Below are 20,256 nucleotides of genomic sequence, written 5' to 3'. Positions count from 1 at the left end.
ATAACAAAAAACAAACAAAAAACTGTTTTTTTCTGCTGTATGGATTTTCTTAAGCAAGATATAAAATTTAAATCTTCTTCTGTATCAGTCATGATTGATTCACCTTAATACAGTTGTAATATTGCACATCCACAGTACCTTAAGGGACAAAAACCCTCATTATTAGATTTGAGGAGGATGAGAACACATTTACATGATGATACGATGCAAAGTCACTCCTGTTGACATTTCCATGAATTTCCATTTTGGATTTGAGCAACAAGCCAGAGGACAGTGGGGAGGTTTCTTCAAACACTCTGGATATTTACAGTTAACAAAGATCTCTGCAAAGACTGTAAGTACTGAAGTGTAACTAAACTTAGAAAATAAACTTTAGAAACTCTTGATATGATGATTCATTATTACTCAATTTTCTACTTTTTTGCATGTTACAGACCATGGCACATGTGATTCATCTATCATTACTGCAGCTAGGTATGTTTATTGTTATAACAGTAACTTGTAATTTAAAAGATTACTTAAAAGGTCATAGGTTAGATCTAGCCATGCAGATCCATTTTAACACATTTCTATTTCACTATCTATTTCTTTATGTTCTTCATTCTATTTACCAATGCATTAAACAAACAAATGTGTCTATATATAATAAAACAAAGATGTTTTTAAAGTACATAAATAAATACATTTGCACTTGGAGAGAGATCTAACAGACAGTGGCACTGATCCCATCGCTTGGCTCTTTCTATGGCATGGGAACGTTTTGGCAAAAAGGAAAATGGAAGAAAGGACAGTGAAAAAAGAATAGTTACAAAAATACTGACTTTTGTACATGTTTTTGTTTATATTTTTCTTACATCTGTGAATTATTTTATATTTATTGTAGAAGAAGAAAAGTCTCACTTTAGCAAACACCTAAATGGAAACTGTCCTCAGACCTGATGTGATCTTCCTGTGTTACAGCAGTGAGCCTGCTGCCCTGTTTTTCAACACCAAACTCTGCATATGGAAAAATCAAAATCACTCCCTGTGATCGGTGCCCTGTTGGAGGGATTATTAACCAAAATTGCAACTGCATAAATGGCAAATGGATTTTGAAATTTGAATGCGGTGGTCCCAAAGTTAACCAAGTCACACTGGAAGCCACTAAACTCAGTGACCCTGGGGTGATTTCTAAAACATGTCCTATAATCACATGCACAACCAGCAGTTTTCTTTTGACTGTGCAGGTAGAAGCTGGTAAGAAATCTCAACTTCACAGCATATTCTTCCATTGACAGAATATTAGTAGCTTAAACATGATTTTATTCCTGAAATAAAGCAAGAAGTGTCTGCAGCAAATGGATTTTAAAGTATACTAGAATATTTAATTCAGCAAGTACAAAATCTGAAGTGACACAGTAGTTTTTAAAGGCACGTGCCACACCTCTTCATGTGGATTCATTTGTTTTGTTTTCTGCAGGGCGTGTAAAGGTTTCCAATGGTGATAACATTTGTGGAAGTTGCAACAGCGGAGTTACCATTAATCCTCTCAGCAAAAAGCCAACCAACTGTATTTCAGGGTAAATATGTTTTTTGCGCACTGAGCTCTTTAAATATAATACTACAGAAGATGCAGATGTGTTATCTCTTATAGAATTTCTCTCATGTTTGTCCAATGCTTTTTAAACAGCTCTGTATTTTCTATCAACAGAAAAAAGATTGATATCTCAGTGTCTAATCGATTTCCAAAAACAGTAAACATAGATTTTCGAGATGTCCATGAAGTATACAATATCAGTGACTGTATAGATACAGGCAAGTACTTTTGTCAGCACAATCCACCTTTCCTAAAAAAATAAAAAATAAAAAAAAGAATTAAAAACTGTATAGTTACAACAGGATTTTTTTTTCTTTTGTAAAACTGAAATATGTTTTTAAAGCTTACATTTTTACATTTTCTTCTTATGTCCAGGTTCAAATCAAAGGCCCTGCAATGTTAGTGTGTCTACAAGGAGTACAGCTACATCAGGTGGAATTTTTTTATATTTCAGCCTGAAAACAGTCATTTTAATATATTTAGTATATGTTAATATATTATAATGCTGTAGACTCAATATATTAATCTATACAAAACATTCCTGACTATCAGGCTGAGTCAGCAGAGCTTTGTATAAATAAGGAGACAGCAGGAAGCTGTGGCCTATTGTAGTGTTAGCATATCTTAAATGTCACTTTGCTTTTTTTGTCTCCAGTTACAAACCTGGAGTTCTACAATGAAAGCAAAAGTTGGATTGATGCCTTGGAGCAATGCCAGACAGACTACACCTCCCTGGTTGAAATCACCAACCAAACAGTGAATGATGAAGTGAAAAGTCTCCTGCAAAATGAGACACACCTGCAACGAGGGGTGTGGATTGGCCTGGAACGCTCAGTTTTTGGCAAAGATAAGAAGTGGATGTGGATTTCAAGGTCCAAAGACATTTGTCCTAAATGGAACAGCAGCATAGCTGACTCAAATAACCACTGTGCAAAGATGATCCTGACTGAGCAACAAGAAATTAAGCTGCTGGATGCCAACTGCCATGACAGACTACCTTTCATCTGTCAAGGTGAGCATTAAAGAACAATCCTGTATAATATTGTTATCAGTTTCATGCTTAAAAAATAAAATAAAATGAAACTTCCATTAAAATGATGTAATTATGATTTGAATTGTAATCATTTCCATTTCCCTTTCTTAAGAATGACTCCTTGACAGTCACATTGAGATCGTTCCTGATCAGGCTTCACTGAACAGTAGATGGATCAACTGAAGGGGCAGCTCTCTTAGAACCTGTGTCAGGTCTTTGCTGGATTTGTGTCCTATCTCATAACAATGTGACTTTCAGATACTTTTCATCTGTTATAGATCGTCTTTTAAGCCTGCCTCTTGTCATTTTGTTCTCCACTTGTAGAGTTTCCTTATATTTTGTTAAAAGTTCAGCATGCTGTGTAGCAAATAGCTCTTTGGGAATCGCCTTGTTGGTGTTAAAATACAACTTAATGGCTGTTAACCTCTGTTATCTTTGGCCTCTCCAAAAGAAGGCACCTAGAGGAGTTCCCACATATTATCAGTGTGGTTTGTTATTATCAGTTTGTTGTGCATTTCAGTAGTCACTTGGTCACGGGACTGAATCTGATGTTTTTAAAGGCTTTGTTGGGGGAAAAATATCGATCATTTGTTTCATGTTTAGTTATAGTTGATTGCTCACCTGGTATGAATGGTACAGTGGAGTAGATGAAGCTGCATTTTGTTTAGTTTTGTCATATATTCCTTTTATTTGGGGTTTCAGGGTTTAGGGTTTTTACCTTGGTTCTTTTAATATCCTTGTTAATAAATGTTACCTTTATTGCACTGCCTCAAACATGCCACATCATTTTCTGGTGCCTGGCAGTAACAATTACACTGTTTGGGGTCTCAGTGCGACATTTGCTAAACATCATAATCTACTTTAAATATAAGACTGTACTATTTTTAACGTAAAACAGCAATAGTGTATAAACAAATATGAATGTAAATCATCTGAAATATTACTATTATTGTCTTTTTCATTGTGATATATAATTTGTATTGTAACAATTATTTTAATACGATAGATTCTAATTATATATTCAAATATATTGATGAGACTATTTAACCAGTAAGACAATGCAGCAGATGTGAGGTGTGGTCCATAGTTTGTACAACATCTTTCTCTCACTAACTCACTGTAGGGAGTTACAGAGTGGTTTTCCTGCGTAAGCCAGACTTCTGAATCGGCTACCTGGGTGCAGTTTTCTTTACAACTGTGTGCGAAGAAAACTGCAACAGCAAACAGGTTTTTAAAAAATGGAAAAAAATTGTGAAAACATTAAATCATTCAAGTTTCATCAAGAAGTAGTCTCCTATGTCCTTTCTTGCAGGGCAGAACAAGTACAGCTGATACACTTTGTACTTTTTCCATTGCCACAAAAAAGCAAATTCTTCCAGAACAGAACTGGTTTAAATTGGCCTTGGTCTTCCCAAAGTCTTCCACCATCTCTTTCGGTTGTGACTGTAACCTTAGAAAATGTGGTATCGAGGCCGATACCAGATACCGGTATCGGTGCATCCCTAATTTAAAGGGAAAGAAATTCAAATAAAAGCAGCTGGTGTTCTTTCCCCCAAAGTCTGCAAAGTAAGTGAGACCAATAATGACCAAAATAATGTAATTAGGATTTTTGCCATAATTGTTCAGCCTTCGTAATCATAATGCCGTTTGTTCATCCATCTTCTTCCACTTATCTGGGGGCAGTTTGCGGGGGCAGCAGCCTACGCAGACCTCCATCCAAGCCACCTCCTCCAGCTTTTCTGACCAGCCGCCAGATAGAATCTCTCCAGCGTGTCCTGGGTCTGCCCCGGGGCCTCCTCCCAGTCATTGCCGGGATGACATTTCTTCATCTCCCCCCTAAATCATGGTTCTTAAAGCCAAATCTTATTTTAACAACTGATCACTTTTTAACTTTTCCATAAAGAAAGAGTCCTGAGGAAAAGTATGATAATGTGCTTAATTAAATACTGCATTAAAAATACTGTTTTCATACAGAATTTCAGCTTGCAGCACTTTGATTTGACATTTTAATTGTTAAGCTTTATAGTGAACCCTGCGGTGCAGTGAACATGTGAACAAGAGCTCAGGACTTTTCAGACAAGCTCCAAGTATAACATCTCAATTTTATAAACTATTAACTTTTGATTATGTTTTTGCTAAAATGTAGCAAGCCGGTGCTGTACTCATGTGGGCACCCCAGGCGTTTACTTATACTCGGCAGAGGCGGTGCTCTCTCTGTAACCTGGAAGACCAGTGAGTTGGTTAGTGGCATAGCTTCTTGCAGGTGTGTCAAACATCTCCACACACACACGCTGTGTTCACACTACAAATAAAATGTGACTTAATCCTGCCCAGTTCGCACTGGTTAGGATTAAGAGAGAGAGAGCTGAAGCCAGGCTGTACAAAGTCTCATCCCCTTCATTGAAGCCAGGAGTCTTCTACAGATCAGAAAACAACATTTAGGTCACAACAATAACACTTTAATGGGAGCACAGAGATGTTTAGAGATGCAAATTTCAAACACCAATCATGACCATTTCTGTGTGCTGCTAAAGTACTGTAGGTGTGAACAAAAAAGGGCTGCTGACAACCCGAGAGGAAGAAAAGATCCAAGATTTAAATATTCTTTTAGTATGGTAATTAAAAACTGGGAATCCATATAAATGTATTACAGACATTAAGAACAGTTTTAAAGAAATTTTAAATCAAAGTATTCAAGGGCATTTTTTAGCCTTTACTTCATAGACACAGTGTAGACAGACAGGAAGGAAGGGAGAGAAAAAAGGATGAGACATGCAACAAAGGGCCATGGATCAGACTCAAACCCAGGCCGCTACCCTGCAGCCATGCGGCACATGGTGCCTGCTCACTCACTGAGCTAAACTAGTGCCCAGTGAAGTTCATAACCTGCTTGGTTCTGCAAAGTTTGAAAGATGAAGCTGAATTATTTGGGGCTGAATCCACTTCCATATCATCTTCAGCACAAGTCGTGAAAGATGAAAAGTAAAATTTACAAATTCATTCATACTCAAGGTTTCTGAAAGGTGTGTGAAGTAATTAAATATAAATAAAATAATCCTGTAATCCAGTTTTATAACATTTGCCTACAATTAAGAAGAGTTATTTATTAATTACTGGAAGGGTCTACAGTAAGTGTAGGCAGTGATTTGTAAATGCAGAGAGAAAGAGATAACACAGCTTAAATTTTTTTTTTTTTTTAATTTACGGGGCACTGAAGTTTTCCTGCATGAGTTTTTTTTTTTTTTCTAAGGGGGTCCTCTGTGTTGTGCTCATCATGGTCCTGGTGACTGGTAACTAGGGGAGACCGGGGATAGTTGTAACGTGGGTCAGTTTGTAACACTTCCAATTTCTCCAATCAGGGCTAAGTTTCAAATGATGTGACTCATCCTGTGCATGCCCAATTCAGTTCTGCTATCACATGTGAAAAATCAGCACATTTTGTCAAACACAGACAATTTAACACGAAAAAAAGTAATTTATATGCCAAAAAGTAAGTTTTTCTACTTTATTTCAATTTGTAATAGCATTATCTGCTTTGCAGTTAAACTCATCAAACTTAAATTATGTTATTTGTTTGTCTATGGGGATATATTCTGTGTAGGTCTTTAGTGCTAATGTTTTAGCCGTTGGCTGTAATGTTAGCTAGTTCATGGCTATAGGAGTCTGGGTCAGTTGTAACAGCAACAGTCTGGGTTAGTTGTAACAATAATGCAGATGTTACAACTTACCACACTATTACTTTAACTTATATTAAACAAGTTGGGGCAACGACATCAGCAGAGAGAGGTTCACTGGTCGCAGTTATATATGCAGTTAATGCCATTGGCAACACAATTCCTCCACTGTTTGTGTTCCCACACATACATTATGCAGACCACTGTGTCAGAGATGGACCAGTAGGAAGTACTGGTAGTGGAAATAAGTCAGGATGGGTGCAAGAAACAGATTTCCTCATCTTTCTGAAGCACTTTGCAAACCACACCAAGGTAAGCCATGATAAAAAGTAATGGAATTGCGATGCTGGTGAACAACTACATTTTTTCAGCTTCATTGTTATGTTCAAAATTGGTGCAAGAGTTGTAGGTTATAATGCCCACTGAGCCAATGAGGCCAAACTCAAGGAAGACCAACCAAAATTAATGAAATATTCAGTTGCAGAAATTTCCATAATTTGTCTTTTTTGGGGGGTTGGAATATGTTCAAAAGCTAGATTTCTGCATTCTGTCACACACACACATAGCTACATAAATGGCTCTAAGTGCATTCATGTGTTGAATAAACAAAGATTACATGTTAATGTTTTGTTAGTACCCTTATTTCATTGTGTTACATTTTACCCCAGGATATGTTACAACTAACCCAGACTATGGGGTTAATTGTAACATTTCACTCTTCGTGTTTGAGACCATACCATGCAATGGGTAATTGTGCTGCAGAGAAAATAGATGCACTATTTAATAGCAGAGACATGTAAATACTTTGCATTACATTTTGAATCCACTACCTTAAAAGAGCTTCAATTTACAGACAGAAATGTCAAAAATGTTACAACTATCCCCAGTCTCCCCTACTGCAATTACCACAAAAGTAGTTTAAGGTAGGTTTTCACTGCAATAACATCACAAGCACACAGGAGTCAGTCATGAAACTTTACACGAGTCACTGTTATTATTTAGGCTACCTTTGTGCTTACATTTGATTCTCCTATTGCGCATTAATCCTGCTGGCATCTTCACACTTCATGGCTCTCTTCTCTTGTGCTCTCTTGCAAACACTCGAGTTTGTGTTCAGGACCTCAAAGAAACACAGTGAACAGAGTCTCATTGTGCACTTTAAAGGTATGGTCAGCAGAACCCAACTAAAAGTAAAGATATAATGATAGAAAACATATCAGAATGAAAAAGAAGTGTACGTGCTTATATCTGTGCTCATATTTCTGCTCAGTGCTTCAAACAGCAATACCAACCTGTGCCTCCAAGCTGGCCACCCTGTTTGCAAGCATCCTCTCATTGGTTTGGGCGTTGCCCAACCTGAGCTGAAGTAGCAGTTTTTCCGTGATGATGATGATGCCTGCATTTCCCACTCTTTGACCTGTAGAGAACATTTTAGTGCATCCACCTCCTCTTTGCTTTTCTGGAGAAGTTGCTTCTGCCTGCTGGAATGACTCACAGCCTTCTCCATCTGTACCACATCAAATATTCACAAAGTGTAGCTAAATCCAGTGGAGTGGTTTGGTTTAAATTAGATTAAAACTAACAATAGTCTTAAAAAATTACATATTTAAAATAAAATAACATACTAACCGAAAATGGGTTTAACTACACTTTGGACAGTGTTTCCGGCATGCAGTAGCTACCGAGCTGATTGGAGACCAAAACAGCCAATCAGAGTTTTTGCACCCAAGTCTGTGATCAGTTGGTTTTGTCGCACATTTATAACGAGTACAGAAAAAGTTGAGGGTGCAGAGATGTTGAGAGCAGGAGCAACACACTGAGAGCAGGTCCGCAGATGTCCGTCAGCACATAGAGCAGAGATCTGAGCGAGAGCAAACGCCAACAACTGAGAGAGCGGGGCTGTTATTGTGTGTGTGTATGGATAAATAGCAGACACTGAAATACATTTCTTGCACGCAGCAATGAATTTTGTTCACTCCAAATAACTCTTTCACACATACTGGTCACTACAGTGGACAGCTATTGTGTCAGTGTTGATGGTATACTTGCACATAAACCACTACATTGGGCATTAATGTGTCACTCCATACCCTGCCACCCACTGGTCGTTTAATGTTACTGTATGTGTTTCATTGTAATTATTGTTATTTAACCCTGTCATGTGTGAATTATGACAACCTCAATCAGGATTTATTTTCTTAAGTATTTTTATTCATCTTTTTATGCCTAAAGATGAATAAAAATACTTAAGAAAAGAAATCCTGATTGACATCATCATAATTCATGCATGAAAGGGTTAAACTTTTCTTTGCTCTATGTAATTTTCTCCTCAAAACGCATAGTGGACTGCGTTTCGATACCCCTCCCAGTTTTGTTTTTTCATGTTTTTTTCCTCGAGTACATGATATCGAATTTGATGGTAACAACAATGAATATTCATAGGGAGGCTATTTAGCTGCATGTATGAAGCTAAATATGTTATGTTCATACATACAGTTAAATAACGTTTGCATTAATGTCATGCAATTAAATTAAATTCATCATATTAACTCATATACATGATCAGAACAGTGTTCATTTCTGTGTAAATAGTCTGTTTTTAGAAAATTGTCTCACCATTGGCTTTTTAAAAAATATTTTACTCATCATATTACTTAATTTTGTTCATTAAAGTTTGAATTTTTCATCCAAGCACAGTCCACATTTCCAGCATTTCTTTAGCATTGCTAACTTCCTGTAAGGAAGCTGAAACGGACAGATCCACATTCAGACGAAACAGATCCAAAATGGTAGAGATGATTCAAACAGATTTAGTTCATTTCATTGCATTTTGCACAAAAAAGTGCTTCAAGATGTCTGCCGTTTGGCAAGACTGGCTTGGACTACAAGTTCCATATGGCACTTGGTCGTTTCTATAGAAACGAATTGTTGTCTCATTACTGGAAGCTGTGCCACCGTGACGTGTATTAGCTGTATAATATACCTTACACTCTGGGTAAGTGAAATATCCACATAAATGATTAAAACTGATCAGTATGGTTAGAAATAGCGTTTATGGCTCAAATGTGCTGCTTAGCATACTTAGCATGACTTGACAGATCATGACACGTTTATGGTGCTTTTACAGAGGCTTTCATTCATTATCTGCAGCAGTGAGTGTGTGTTATTCACTCATATCACAAACTTTTCGTTCGTGCTGTTTGTGTTCATGATCGTGCTGTGTTTAAAGACGTTCTTGTTAAACGCAGTACTTCACCGTAACATCATCTCCCCCTGCTGGCGGGTGACTATGTATGCAGCTCCAGTGGATTTATCTTTTAAAAACATCAGCAATTTAACAGGTAATACTCTTCGCTATATCGCTCTTTATGTAGGATCTTAAGGGCTGCAAGAGGTCATTTACAATAAATAAGTAAATTATTAGTTATCTCTAACTTAATGAACCTATTAGGATGCACACTTATATAGTCCAAATCAAATGATAATCCTTTTGGAGTAATTCAAATCCATTTAAAATGTATAATTTAAAGTCACTCTGAAATATTGATGTTTTGAAAAGAAACTGAAGTAATAAAACAAGGTCATGGCGCTTTAAAATTTATACATAACTTACATTAGTTGGGGGGGGGAAGCTGTTGTTGGAATTTTAAGTTAAAGAAGTAAATTGTCAGAAGATCCAACTGAATAACACAAAGAAATTACTTATTTTTCCACTTGTGTGACGATCAAAGCTCTAACAGTGGGTTTGGGTGGGCCTCAGAAGATTATCACATTTCAGACTGGACAATGGCAGCCTGAAGTTTGGAACAGTTGCTCTTTAGATTTCTAGTCTGTCCTTATCTCACTACAAGCACCCCCCCCCCCCCCCCCTCCCCAAGAGAAATGTTAAATATATTTGTGAGTATCGATTAAGATATTTAAAATAATTTCTGACCATTTTTATGAGAATTTTATGTTACGTCGGAGGGATTCGTTAAGCCTCAAGTCCTTTATATTAATGAAAAAGATGGCAACACTAATACAGCAGCACACAAAGTCAAACACAATCACAGGCCCGTACTTTAGTAGCACTTAATATTCACTTAATATTCATAAAATAATGTTTTATTTTATTTGGGGTTTCAGACACATGGATAGAGGAGCCCAACAGCGGTCTGCGGCCTCTAAAGAAAAATTCAGAGATGAAATATCTCAGCTGTTCGCTCCGCCTCAACAACAACAACATCACTGAGCTTCATGACCTCCAGAAGACTGTTAGCCATTTCCTGGCTCAGCCGGCACATCTAACCTGGTTGGATCTTTCCTTCAACAAAATCACACACATAGACCACGTGAGTGTCGTTATCAGCAGCTGCTTGTCTTTCTTTTACATCTGAAGTACATCTGAAGCTGGTGTACACATGTGTGTTCCAGGTCTTGTGTGAGTTGCGTGAACTGCGTGTGTTGTACCTTCATGGAAACAGCATTTTTATTCTGTCAGAGGTGGACAGGCTGGGAGTGCTGCCACATCTGCACACCATCACTCTGCATGGAAATGTCATAGAAACCAACAAGGCATACAGGTGGAGATTTTCTCAACTGTATTTTACACTAAACACTCGTCACACATGTCCCAGGGAGCTTTAATGTGTTTTAAATGGGAGATATTTTATAGAAGCTGATGATAGTTTGCTGTTTACAGAACCAAGTCCAGACAATCAGAAGCTCAGACACCTCAGAGGTGTAGAATGAGGGATTGCTCTCATTCTGCAGATGTCTGTAAGTGTGACATGAGTGCACGGCAAGCATCTAAGTTCATAACATTGTAACAGGTGCTTAAATGCAGATAGGGTTCATATTACTTGTCCTAGTCTGCATAGCAACACCGGTTAAAAAAACACATACAGTGCAGTGACTGCAGGCTCATGTCCATCTGCAGACAGAGGCGCCTCTGTTTAAAACCGATTTCTAATGAGTGACAGCAGCTTCTTCATTCATTTAGAGCATGTTTGCAGTGCTGGTTACACAAGATAAAGTTTGGATGCGTTTGCAAAGACGAGGCCTTTTTAGTATTCAGTGTTATTTCTGTATAAATGTCTACAAAATGTGCCTGAGATATTTATTGGGCGTCTTTCTGTATGTAGGAATCGTGTGATTACCGTCCTGCCTCGGTTAAAGACAATGGACTTCAGTGCCATAACGCGACAGGAGCGAGTCTTGGCAAAGATCTGGCACCAGAGCAACAGCCGCTGCAGGAGCAGCAAGGTTAACTAGTGACTGCTGGCTCGTCTCCATCCATAAACTGATACTCTTTACCTATTTGTCAAGTGCACACTTTATTAAGCATGAAGCACACATAAAGGGATTAATCCAAACACTGAATAAAGAGGCGGACATTACTATTAAAAATCTAGCTGTATGATCTGGCATTGTATGGATGGCAAGCCAGTCCTTAAATACTAAGAGTATATGAGAAGGTGACTGAGAGCTGCAGAGAAAGCAGGAGGGTCACAGAGAGAAAAATAAAAAAGAAGAGGGAGAGGCTCTGGGAAACAATGACCCTTTGAGCATTAATATCAAGGGGTATGTCACAATCTCTCACCTTTTTCTCAAAAAAAAAAAAAAAGAGCTTATATGTGTTGCATTTTGTGTAGTAATCTCTTGTACTGAGCAGGTATGAGCTCAAAACAGGCCATAAAGTGACAAAATTCAGCCTACTTCTGCTTACTAGCACGGCCTATAACTCAGAAATAAGTTTAATAGTAATTTTGCATGGCTTTATTAAATATACTAAAGGCAGTATACAAAAAAAGCATAAAAAAAGAGACACCTGACTTTTCTTTAAATCAGTTAACTCAAGCGTGGCTGATTGATGAGGCCACTGATAATAACCGTTCTTCAGAATTAGTAGTGTTGTAGTACATTACTGTGTTCTTTATCCATAGATCACAAAATGTTGTCATTCACATCCAGATATCTGATCATTCATGTGGGTTTTGGAAATATTTTAATACTGTTTGCAACAAAGTTAAATTAAAGAAAGTGCTGTTGACCATCTCTGTAGCATCACTGAATAATTACATCTCACATAAGAGCACACTGGGGTCAGGACAGGAGCGATTTGTTAAAAGTCTTTAATGAATTAAACAAAACAAAAAACAAAACTAAAACTTTTTGGTACTAGCCTAAGACATTACAAACATATTTCAGGTAGTATTACACTTTTGAGTAACAAACATAAAGGGGGAAAAAATGCCAAGAACCCATTGCAAAAAGCTCAGATCAGTTGCGTGGTTTAAATAATCAAAGCCTAGCAGATTATCCCTTTTGTGTCTAGAGCGCTTCACCGTGCTCCCTGCCCACGCATACAGTCGTGCTCTCCTCCGAGGAGCAAATATATACTCGAGAAACAGAAATAAATAATCACAAAAAGGGATCAATTCGTTTTATTTGCTGCTATAGACTGATTGTTAACACCCTGCCCCCTGCTGCACTGCTATAACGGTTAGTTTCTGATTATGAACGAATCCAATCATATTGCAATCTGCAGGGGAAACCTCTTTGTTTAAAAGCTTAACAAATGCAGGCCTTAAAAGGGTTCTTGTGTTTCATAAAAACTTATCGCCACAAGATCTTAGCCAATTCTGACCAGTGAAGTCTCTACAAAAAGGAGGGACTTCATACAATCCATCATGTTTAGTTTTTATATTCAAGCAGAAAATTCTGTACAAAGGCATGAAGACACAATATCTGTCCCTACACACACTCGCACACACCCAACCACGCACTTTCATCTTTGAATATTACACTTGAACTTCTGGCCTGCTCGTTTATTTAATGCTAGATAAGCGCAGAGGACACAGCGCCACCTGTAAACTCCAGAATTGTGACCCAAGAAAAGCTGCATCCTCACCCACCAGCCAAGGAAAGGTTATTAAGGTTTGGCCTCGACTGGAATAACAGATTACTCCACCGTCACTGTCAAATGTCATTGAAATTCACTCTAACTAGGTTAGTGTGAGTTGTTTATGGTTGCCAGTATACTCCACTAAACGATAACATTTTAATTTTGGGAGAAAAAGCGTGTCATTCCTTTTTACTGGTGCTAATATTAACATTATGTTGCTCAGGGATAAAGACTGAAGAATTTCTGGTGACATCAAGGATGTAAAACAGAGCTAAACATATATGAAGAGTTAAGATTAAATCATGTTTGGGGGTTTTGTTTTGCTTTTTATTCCCCTGGTAAATAACATATTCAACATGTGGTGCAGTGATTATTTGCGATATTCCACGCCACAGTGATCCCTTTTTTTCAGTGGAGACTTTATCAAATGCATTGTATTAACCAGCAGCCAACAGCTTTGTGTCAAAAATCCAACAGCTTTATCCCAGGTGAGTCCAACATAGGTATCAGCAAGGTGACAAGCTAGCTCTGATTCTCAGAAAACAAAGAAACTAAAAACACCCGTGGAAAACTTTTTTTTTTTTTTAAGAGATCATCAAAAAGTTTGATTTCCACAGCTGGAGGCCTCGCTGATGTACATACGAGCTCAAACCCATCTTCCATTTGTCACTAAATTAATTACACTCGAGGACAGCCATGGGGTAAGACCCTACATTGTCTTCGTCTTTGAAGCAGTTTAAAGCAGAAAGCAGGAGGACCAAAATGTTTAATGACGGGTGGGGCTGGAGGTTGAGGATGCAGGAGTGACACGAAGAAAGTGGGACTGGAGCAACAATATGCAGGCCAGAGTTGCAGAATCAGGGAATGGCAAACTGGACCACCAAGTCTTCTTTAGCATCCACTTTGATTTGAGATATTGCACTGTAAGCATAGGCTGCTATCTTAGACACCTGCAAAGAAAAAAGAGAAGTCAAATTCTAACCGCTTAGCTGTCTTTAAAATGACATGACTGGGGATTCTGCACAGGAATCACACAGCCCCATTCAATCAGAGTATGTTACATATGGATGGATACCTGCTGAACATCTGAGTATGGCACCAGGTCACTCGCAAGTACTTGGTGGGGCTGGCTGGTGAGGGAGGGGAGAGCGAGGGCTTTGTTTTGAGGCAGACTGGTGCTCAATACAGTCATCTTTGTACTGAAGAGAGAAAAACATAAAGAAATCAGCTGTGCTGCTATTTAAGTTCTCTTAAACCAGTAGACTGTGCTTTGAGGAGCTAGTGTTTAACCTGCACCTGTGTTTTAGTGTAAACGAGGCTGCTCTGTTTGGTAGAAATCAAACAACATGCTGAAGAGCCATCCAAAATTATTATGAGCCAGTAAACAAAACCCATTAAGCCATAAACCGTCTATTTGCACACCTGTATTGTCGAGCTCTGTCCATGTACTCATGCGGCTCCACCATGATGGCGTCTGCTGCTGAGACGTCGATGATGTTCCTGATGTACAGGGGGATAACGGTATGTTTATTACACAGACACTCTTGCGTTATTGTCAGTGGCATGGCTACATTTGCATTAAGGAGGGTCTTACTGTGCCGTCTTTGTCAGGATGGATGAAAGGAGGGCCTGTTCATTTGACAGCGCTGATGAGCTAGTTCCAGGGTTCCAGCCGGTCCCGCCATTTAGTGGTTTGCTGGGAGGGTTCGGGGAGATGAGCGGCTTTGTCTCTTCCTTAAACAAATCAAGAAATTTAACTTACTTCTTTTTCCTTCTAAATCAAAGCTAATTATGACAGTTGAGACCACTTTAAAGTTATCATTTATTTTGTTTTATTTTATTTATTTTACTTCATTATTTTGTGTGTGTGTGTGTGTGTTAGTTAATATAATTACATTATAGTAATGCAACAACGCACAAAGTATCACTTCTGCAACTTGTGGTGCTCTTACAAATACTCCAAAAGTAATTTCTTCAGTCTAAAACAAATATATGAGCACAACACAGGCAGGCAGAGAAAGATAGATCTTCATTCTGTCCCCATTGCTCCTTTAAACTGGAAAGATGCATGGAGGAAGAAATGACTTGTTTCTCTAAACTAAAAATAGCTGGGAATCTTTAGGGTCATATGACTACATGAAAGTAAAATCCCAAATGTCCCTCACCTTGCCGTTTGTCCTATCTAACACGTTAGCAACTTATTCTTTACTTTTCACCTCGCTTTAAAACCATTTATATAAGTAAATAACTTTTTTTTTTTTAAACCATCAAAACACATCTCTTTGCCTCTGGATCTGTTAAAGCTTTCTGAAGTCAGACTGTTTATCATCTTGGCTAACTTAACTGGCTTGTACTTCACAAAAGGCCTAGCCAAAGGCTAGCTTACAGTAGCAAGCTGCTAGCCCCTAGAAAACGACCACTTGTTAACGTCGTCACGCATTACTCACGTGTACCGTCTGCGGGGAAATATGCCCAAAGGGATAATATACTATTAGGTACTCCACTTTTAAATTGCCCAGCTTTCACATATTGGGTTTAGCCTGCTAACAGCTAACTACCTGAGTTGTGTTCTCGTTCTCGCTGCTGTAACAGCAACCCATGGCAACGTCCGACGGCCGACACTACACAACCCCGGCGTCCCTTCTCTCCGTCAGAAACCAGTCGTGCTGTTCTTCTCTAGCAAACATAAAAGTTGTCTCCAGCGTGGTTGTATTATAACCTCATCTAAAGGTAAGGAGCTACTGTCAGAAGCAGCAGCAGCTTCTCGGGCGAGCTATCACATGACAGTAGCTCTAACGCAACAACACAAGAACCACTTCCGGTTTTTGAGAAGCGACGTCGGACCTCGTCACGTGAAGAGGAAGCTTTAAACGTGAACTGAATGAATGATAAATAAATAGATAATATCAATCCATCCATTCGCTTCCGCTTATCCTTTTCAGGGTCGCGAGGAAATGAATAATATATTAATACTAATATACGACATTTTTAGTATGTTGCTTTTTGATGGTTTCATTATGTATTTTTTGTTTACGTACTGTTTTTTGTAACGGTGAAGACGCAATGAAGGTAGATGAGTTTAAATACCTGGGGTTAACCATCCAAATCAATGGACAGTGCACAAAAGAGGTTAGGGTTAGAGTGGAGCCGGGGTGAAGTGGGTGAAGACGAGCGTCCTGTGAGATTTGTGCCAGATGGTAATGAGACCTGATTTTAAGTAGAGAGCTGGAGGTGGCAGAGCTGCAGATGATATGATTTTTAAAATTGAAAGTGAAAAGGATTGGCAGGATTAGAAATGCGTATATCAGAAAGAAATCTCAGGTTTAACACTGGCTGAAATGCAGCCAAAAACCTTACAGAGTCGCCACCATATTTTATAAACAGTTTGTGTTGTACTTGTTTCCTGACCTGCTGTATACACATTACACAGAACAATCTTATGACGCAAAAGGTTCATTACTCCATCAGACCTGTTTCCACTCATTTTCAGTCCAGTTCATGTGTAATTTGGCATACCTCAAACTTTTCTTCCTGACTCCCTTTGTGAAGAACGTACGGCTTCTTGACAAACACCCTTCCTCTGACACCATTTCTGATGAGGCTTCAGTGAACAGTAGATGTATCTACTGTATCTCTCAGGCCCCGTGTCAGGTCTTTGCTGGATTTTTGTTTCACTATGATTTTCAGATACTGTTTCTCTGCTTTAATTTCTTTGGTTTCTTTTATCCTCAACTTGTGCAGTTTCCTTAAAGTTGTTAAGCACTTGCTGCACACCAAGTTTTAAGCTAATATCTCTTTTGGAATCACCGTCATTGCTGCAAAAATAATAATTTAAGCCCATCAAACTGTGTCTGTAGATTTAAGTTAATAAATGGGAACAAATTATTTGTTTTTGCAACCAGCTGGCAGTGATAAGATCTCTGTGATTCTTTGCTAAATTGCCTGTTAAGTGTAGACACAACATTAGTTCATCTCTTAAGCTAGGTGACTTTATGTTTGAATGTTTCCTACGTCAGTATTAAGTGGCTTACATTCCTCTGACAATGGTCAGGTACAAGGATTGTACTGAAAAATACCAGGTCTCTCTTGGAAATGAAAATTGAATCTCAGTGAGACTTTTACCTGGATAAATAAATGATTAAAAAAAAAAAAAACAATGTAAAAAGCAAAAGAAGTGATTGAAAAAGCAGCATACAGTGGGGCAAAAAAGTATTTAGTCAGCCACCGATTGTGCAAGTTCCCCCACTTAAAATGATGACAGAGGTCAGTAATTTGCACCAGAGGTACACTTCAACTGTGAGAGACAGAATGTGAAAAAAAAAATCCATGAATCCACATGGTAGGATTTGTAAAGAATTTATTCGTAAATCAGGGTGGAAAATAAGTATTTGGTCAATAACAAAAATACAACTCAATACTTTGTAACATAACCTTTGTTGGCAATAACAGAGGTCAAACGTTTACTATAGGTCTTTACCAGGTTTGCACACACAGTAGCTGGTATTTTGGCCCATTCCTCCATGCAGATCTTCTCGAGAGCAGTGATGTTTTGGGGCTGTCGCCGAGCAACACGGACTTTCAACTCCCGCCACAGATTTTCTATGGGGTTGAGGTCTGGAGACTGGCTAGGCCACTCCAGGACTTTCAAATGCTTCTTACGGAGCCACTCCTTTGTTGCCCGGGCGGTGTGTTTTGGATCATTGTCATGTTGGAAGACCCAGCCTCGTTTCATCTTCAAAGTTCTCACTGATGGAAGGAGGTTTTGGCTCAAAATCTCACGATACATGGCCCCATTCATTCTGTCCTTAACACGGATCAGTCGTCCTGTCCCCTTGGCAGAAAAACAGCCCCATAGCATGATGTTTCCACCCCCATGCTTCACAGTAGGTATGGTGTTCTTGGGATGCAACTCAGTATTCTTCTTCCTCCAAACACGACGAGTTGAGTTTATACCAAAAAGTTCTACTTTGGTTTCATCTGACCACATGACATTCTCCCAATCCTCTGCTGTATCATCCATGTGCTCTCTGGCAAACTTCAGACGGGCCTGGACATGCACCGGTTTCAGCAGCGGAACACGTCTGGCACTGCGGGATTTGATTCCCTGCCGTTGTAGTGTGTTACTGATGGTGACCTTTGTTACTTTGGTCCCAGCTCTCTGCAGGTCATTCACCAGGTCCCCCCGTGTGGTTCTGGGATCTTTGCTCACCGTTCTCATGATCATTTTGACCCCACGGGATGAGATCTTGCGTGGAGCCCCAGATCGAGGGAGATTATCAGTGGTCTTGTATGTCTTCCATTTTCTGATGATTGCTCCCACAGTTGATTTTTTCACACCAAGCTGCTTGCCTATTGTAGATTCACTCTTCCCAGTCTGGTGCAGGTCTACAATACTTTTCCTGGTGTCCTTCGAAAGCTCTTTGGTCTTGGCCATGGCAGCGTTTGGAGTCTGACTGTTTGAGGCTGTGGACAGGTGTCTTTTATACAGATGATGAGTTCAAACAGGTGCCATTCATACAGGTAACGAGTGGGGGACAGAAAAGCTTCTTACAGAAGACGTTACAGGTCTGTGAGAGCCAGAGATTTTCCTTGTTTGAGGTGACCAAATACTTATTTTCCACCCTGATTTACGAATAAATTCTTTACAAATCCTACCATGTGAATTCATGGATTTTTTTTTCACATTCTGTCTCTCACAGTTGAAGTGTACCTCTGGTGCAAATTACTGACCTCTGTCATCATTTTAAGTGGGGGAACTTGCACAATCGGTGGCTGACTAAATACTTTTTTGCCCCACTGTATGTACAAAGAAAAACTCTGGAAGATGTTCAGGAAGACTGAAGAACTTTTGTTCTAAAAGCCTACAAATAAACATAAAGAAGTTTGGCTCTTTGGAAACAGAGCATTAAAAATATGGGTTGGCTGAAGACTATTACCCAGTTCTGTATATGTGGACAGTAATTAGGAAGTTTACGTAACATATAGAACCAACAGGACACAATATAGGTGGGGTTCAATAAAGGGACTTCCCTGGGTCTAAGCAGGTTAAGTTGGATTTAATTATAGAGTATTACATTACTGATGAATCAGCTTACAAGTATCCCACTTTGTTGTTCTGTATTGCCCTGAAGAGTACTTTTTTAATGTCCATAACAATCTTTAGGCGAAGTAGCAAAGTGCTGTGCCTCTGTCATTAATTCTCTGCTCTGTATTGAGTGACTCTAACTTGTCTGAACACTCTATTTCTTTCTTTTTGCTTTGAAGTAAGATAGGAAATTAGGATAAACCAAACTACAAATATTTAAGCAAGTATGAACTGCTCCTGCGTTTACAATAAGCTACTGTAGCAAAGTGTAAGATGATGGGGCAGGATAGGACATGTCATTGTACATGTGGCAGACTCGCTGGGAAAGATTAAAGGCTCGCTGATATATCCTCGGGTTGTGTACGATGACAGGGTACCAAACACATTCAGCTTCTCAAACGCACGATAGTTACATTTTATTTCCAGCAATTAATTTCATACTGCTGCACTGTCACTGTTACTTTATTTGTTTGTTTGTTACTTAGACATACATTTCCAATTTTTTATATTTTGTAAAGTATCAAATAAGAGCAATTAAAAAACATTAAAACACATAGCAGAATGGCATAAAAAGCAACAGTTTAAATTATAAACTGTGTATCTGGGATGATCAGGAAGAGTACAGGAGTCTGATGAGGAACTTTGTCACATTTAGTCACACAAACCACCTGCAACTCAACACCTCAAAGACCAAGGAAGTGGTTGTGGACTTCCAGAGGTCCAGAGCAGGTCCAGTGCCAGTTCAGATAGAGGGAGAGGAGGTGGTCAACACATACAAGTACCTCGCGCTTTTAACATCTGCAGGAAGCTCCTGAGGATGTTTTACCAGTCGGTGGTTGCTGGAGTACTGTTCTATGCTGTGGGGTGCTGGGGGAGCAGCACAGCAAAGAAGGACTCACCCAGGCTGGAAAAACTGATCAGGAAGGCTAGCTCTGCGGTCGGCATCAAGCTGGACACTCTGGTGACAGTTGCAGAGAAAAGGACACTAAAGAAACTTCTGGA

General features: G+C 38.9%; 3 protein-coding genes across 3 annotated transcripts; 2 read left to right on the top strand and 1 right to left on the bottom strand.

Annotated features, from left to right (window-relative positions):
- The first annotated feature begins 259 nt into the window (after nucleotides 1-259).
- Nucleotides 260-4,483, top strand: LOC309687811 (uncharacterized protein). The gene is made up of 8 exons (XM_082503012.1): nucleotides 260-334; nucleotides 435-474; nucleotides 961-1,236; nucleotides 1,460-1,559; nucleotides 1,691-1,794; nucleotides 1,952-2,008; nucleotides 2,232-2,588; nucleotides 2,722-4,483. The coding sequence occupies exons 2-8, from the start codon at nucleotides 438-440 to the stop codon at nucleotides 2,724-2,726; spliced, it is 936 nt and encodes a 311-aa protein (XP_082359138.1). The 5' UTR covers nucleotides 260-334; nucleotides 435-437; the 3' UTR covers nucleotides 2,727-4,483.
- A 4,643-nt stretch (nucleotides 4,484-9,126) lies between these two features.
- lrrc51 (leucine rich repeat containing 51) lies at nucleotides 9,127-13,759 on the top strand. The gene is made up of 5 exons (XM_082502601.1): nucleotides 9,127-9,278; nucleotides 9,532-9,624; nucleotides 10,409-10,614; nucleotides 10,697-10,845; nucleotides 11,407-13,759. Exons 2-5 carry the CDS (start codon nucleotides 9,573-9,575, stop codon nucleotides 11,534-11,536), a joined length of 537 nt encoding a protein of 178 aa, XP_082358727.1. The 5' UTR covers nucleotides 9,127-9,278; nucleotides 9,532-9,572; the 3' UTR covers nucleotides 11,537-13,759.
- Nucleotides 12,381-15,989, bottom strand: lamtor1 (late endosomal/lysosomal adaptor, MAPK and MTOR activator 1). The gene is made up of 5 exons (XM_082502602.1): nucleotides 15,728-15,989; nucleotides 14,764-14,903; nucleotides 14,592-14,669; nucleotides 14,245-14,368; nucleotides 12,381-14,119 (listed from the first exon to the last, which is right to left on the bottom strand). Exons 1-5 carry the CDS (start codon nucleotides 15,767-15,769, stop codon nucleotides 14,027-14,029), a joined length of 477 nt encoding a protein of 158 aa, XP_082358728.1. The 5' UTR covers nucleotides 15,770-15,989; the 3' UTR covers nucleotides 12,381-14,026.
- Between the last annotated feature and the right edge of the window lie 4,267 nt (nucleotides 15,990-20,256).

This window comes from Aulonocara stuartgranti, assembly GCF_965226115.1.
Source record: "Aulonocara stuartgranti genome assembly, chromosome: 14".
Lineage (NCBI taxonomy): Eukaryota > Metazoa > Chordata > Actinopteri > Cichliformes > Cichlidae > Aulonocara > Aulonocara stuartgranti.
This window is presented reverse-complemented; position numbering and strand designations above follow the sequence as displayed.

Excerpts from the sequence above, each read along its gene's own strand:
- LOC309687811 (XM_082503012.1), top strand. The coding sequence starts at position 438 with ATGGCACATGTGATTCATCTATCATTACTGCAGCTAG. Across the intron at positions 1,795-1,951 it reads CAGTGACTGTATAGATACAG|GTTCAAATCAAAGGCCCTGC; the intron begins GCAAGTACTTTT and ends TCTTATGTCCAG. Across the intron at positions 2,009-2,231 it reads AAGGAGTACAGCTACATCAG|TTACAAACCTGGAGTTCTAC; the intron begins GTGGAATTTTTT and ends TTTTGTCTCCAG.
- lrrc51 (XM_082502601.1), top strand. The coding sequence starts at position 9,573 with ATGTATGCAGCTCCAGTGGATTTATCTTTTAAAAACATCAGCAATTTA. Across the intron at positions 10,615-10,696 it reads AAATCACACACATAGACCAC|GTCTTGTGTGAGTTGCGTGA; the intron begins GTGAGTGTCGTT and ends TGTGTGTTCCAG. Across the intron at positions 10,846-11,406 it reads GAAACCAACAAGGCATACAG|GAATCGTGTGATTACCGTCC; the intron begins GTGGAGATTTTC and ends TTCTGTATGTAG.
- lamtor1 (XM_082502602.1), bottom strand. The coding sequence starts at position 15,769 with ATGGGTTGCTGTTACAGCAGCGAGAACGAGAACACAACTCAG. Across the intron at positions 14,904-15,727 it reads AGAACGAGAACACAACTCAG|GAAGAGACAAAGCCGCTCAT; the intron begins GTAGTTAGCTGT and ends GATTTGTTTAAG. Across the intron at positions 14,369-14,591 it reads GACAGAGCTCGACAATACAG|TACAAAGATGACTGTATTGA; the intron begins GTGTGCAAATAG and ends TTCTCTCTTCAG.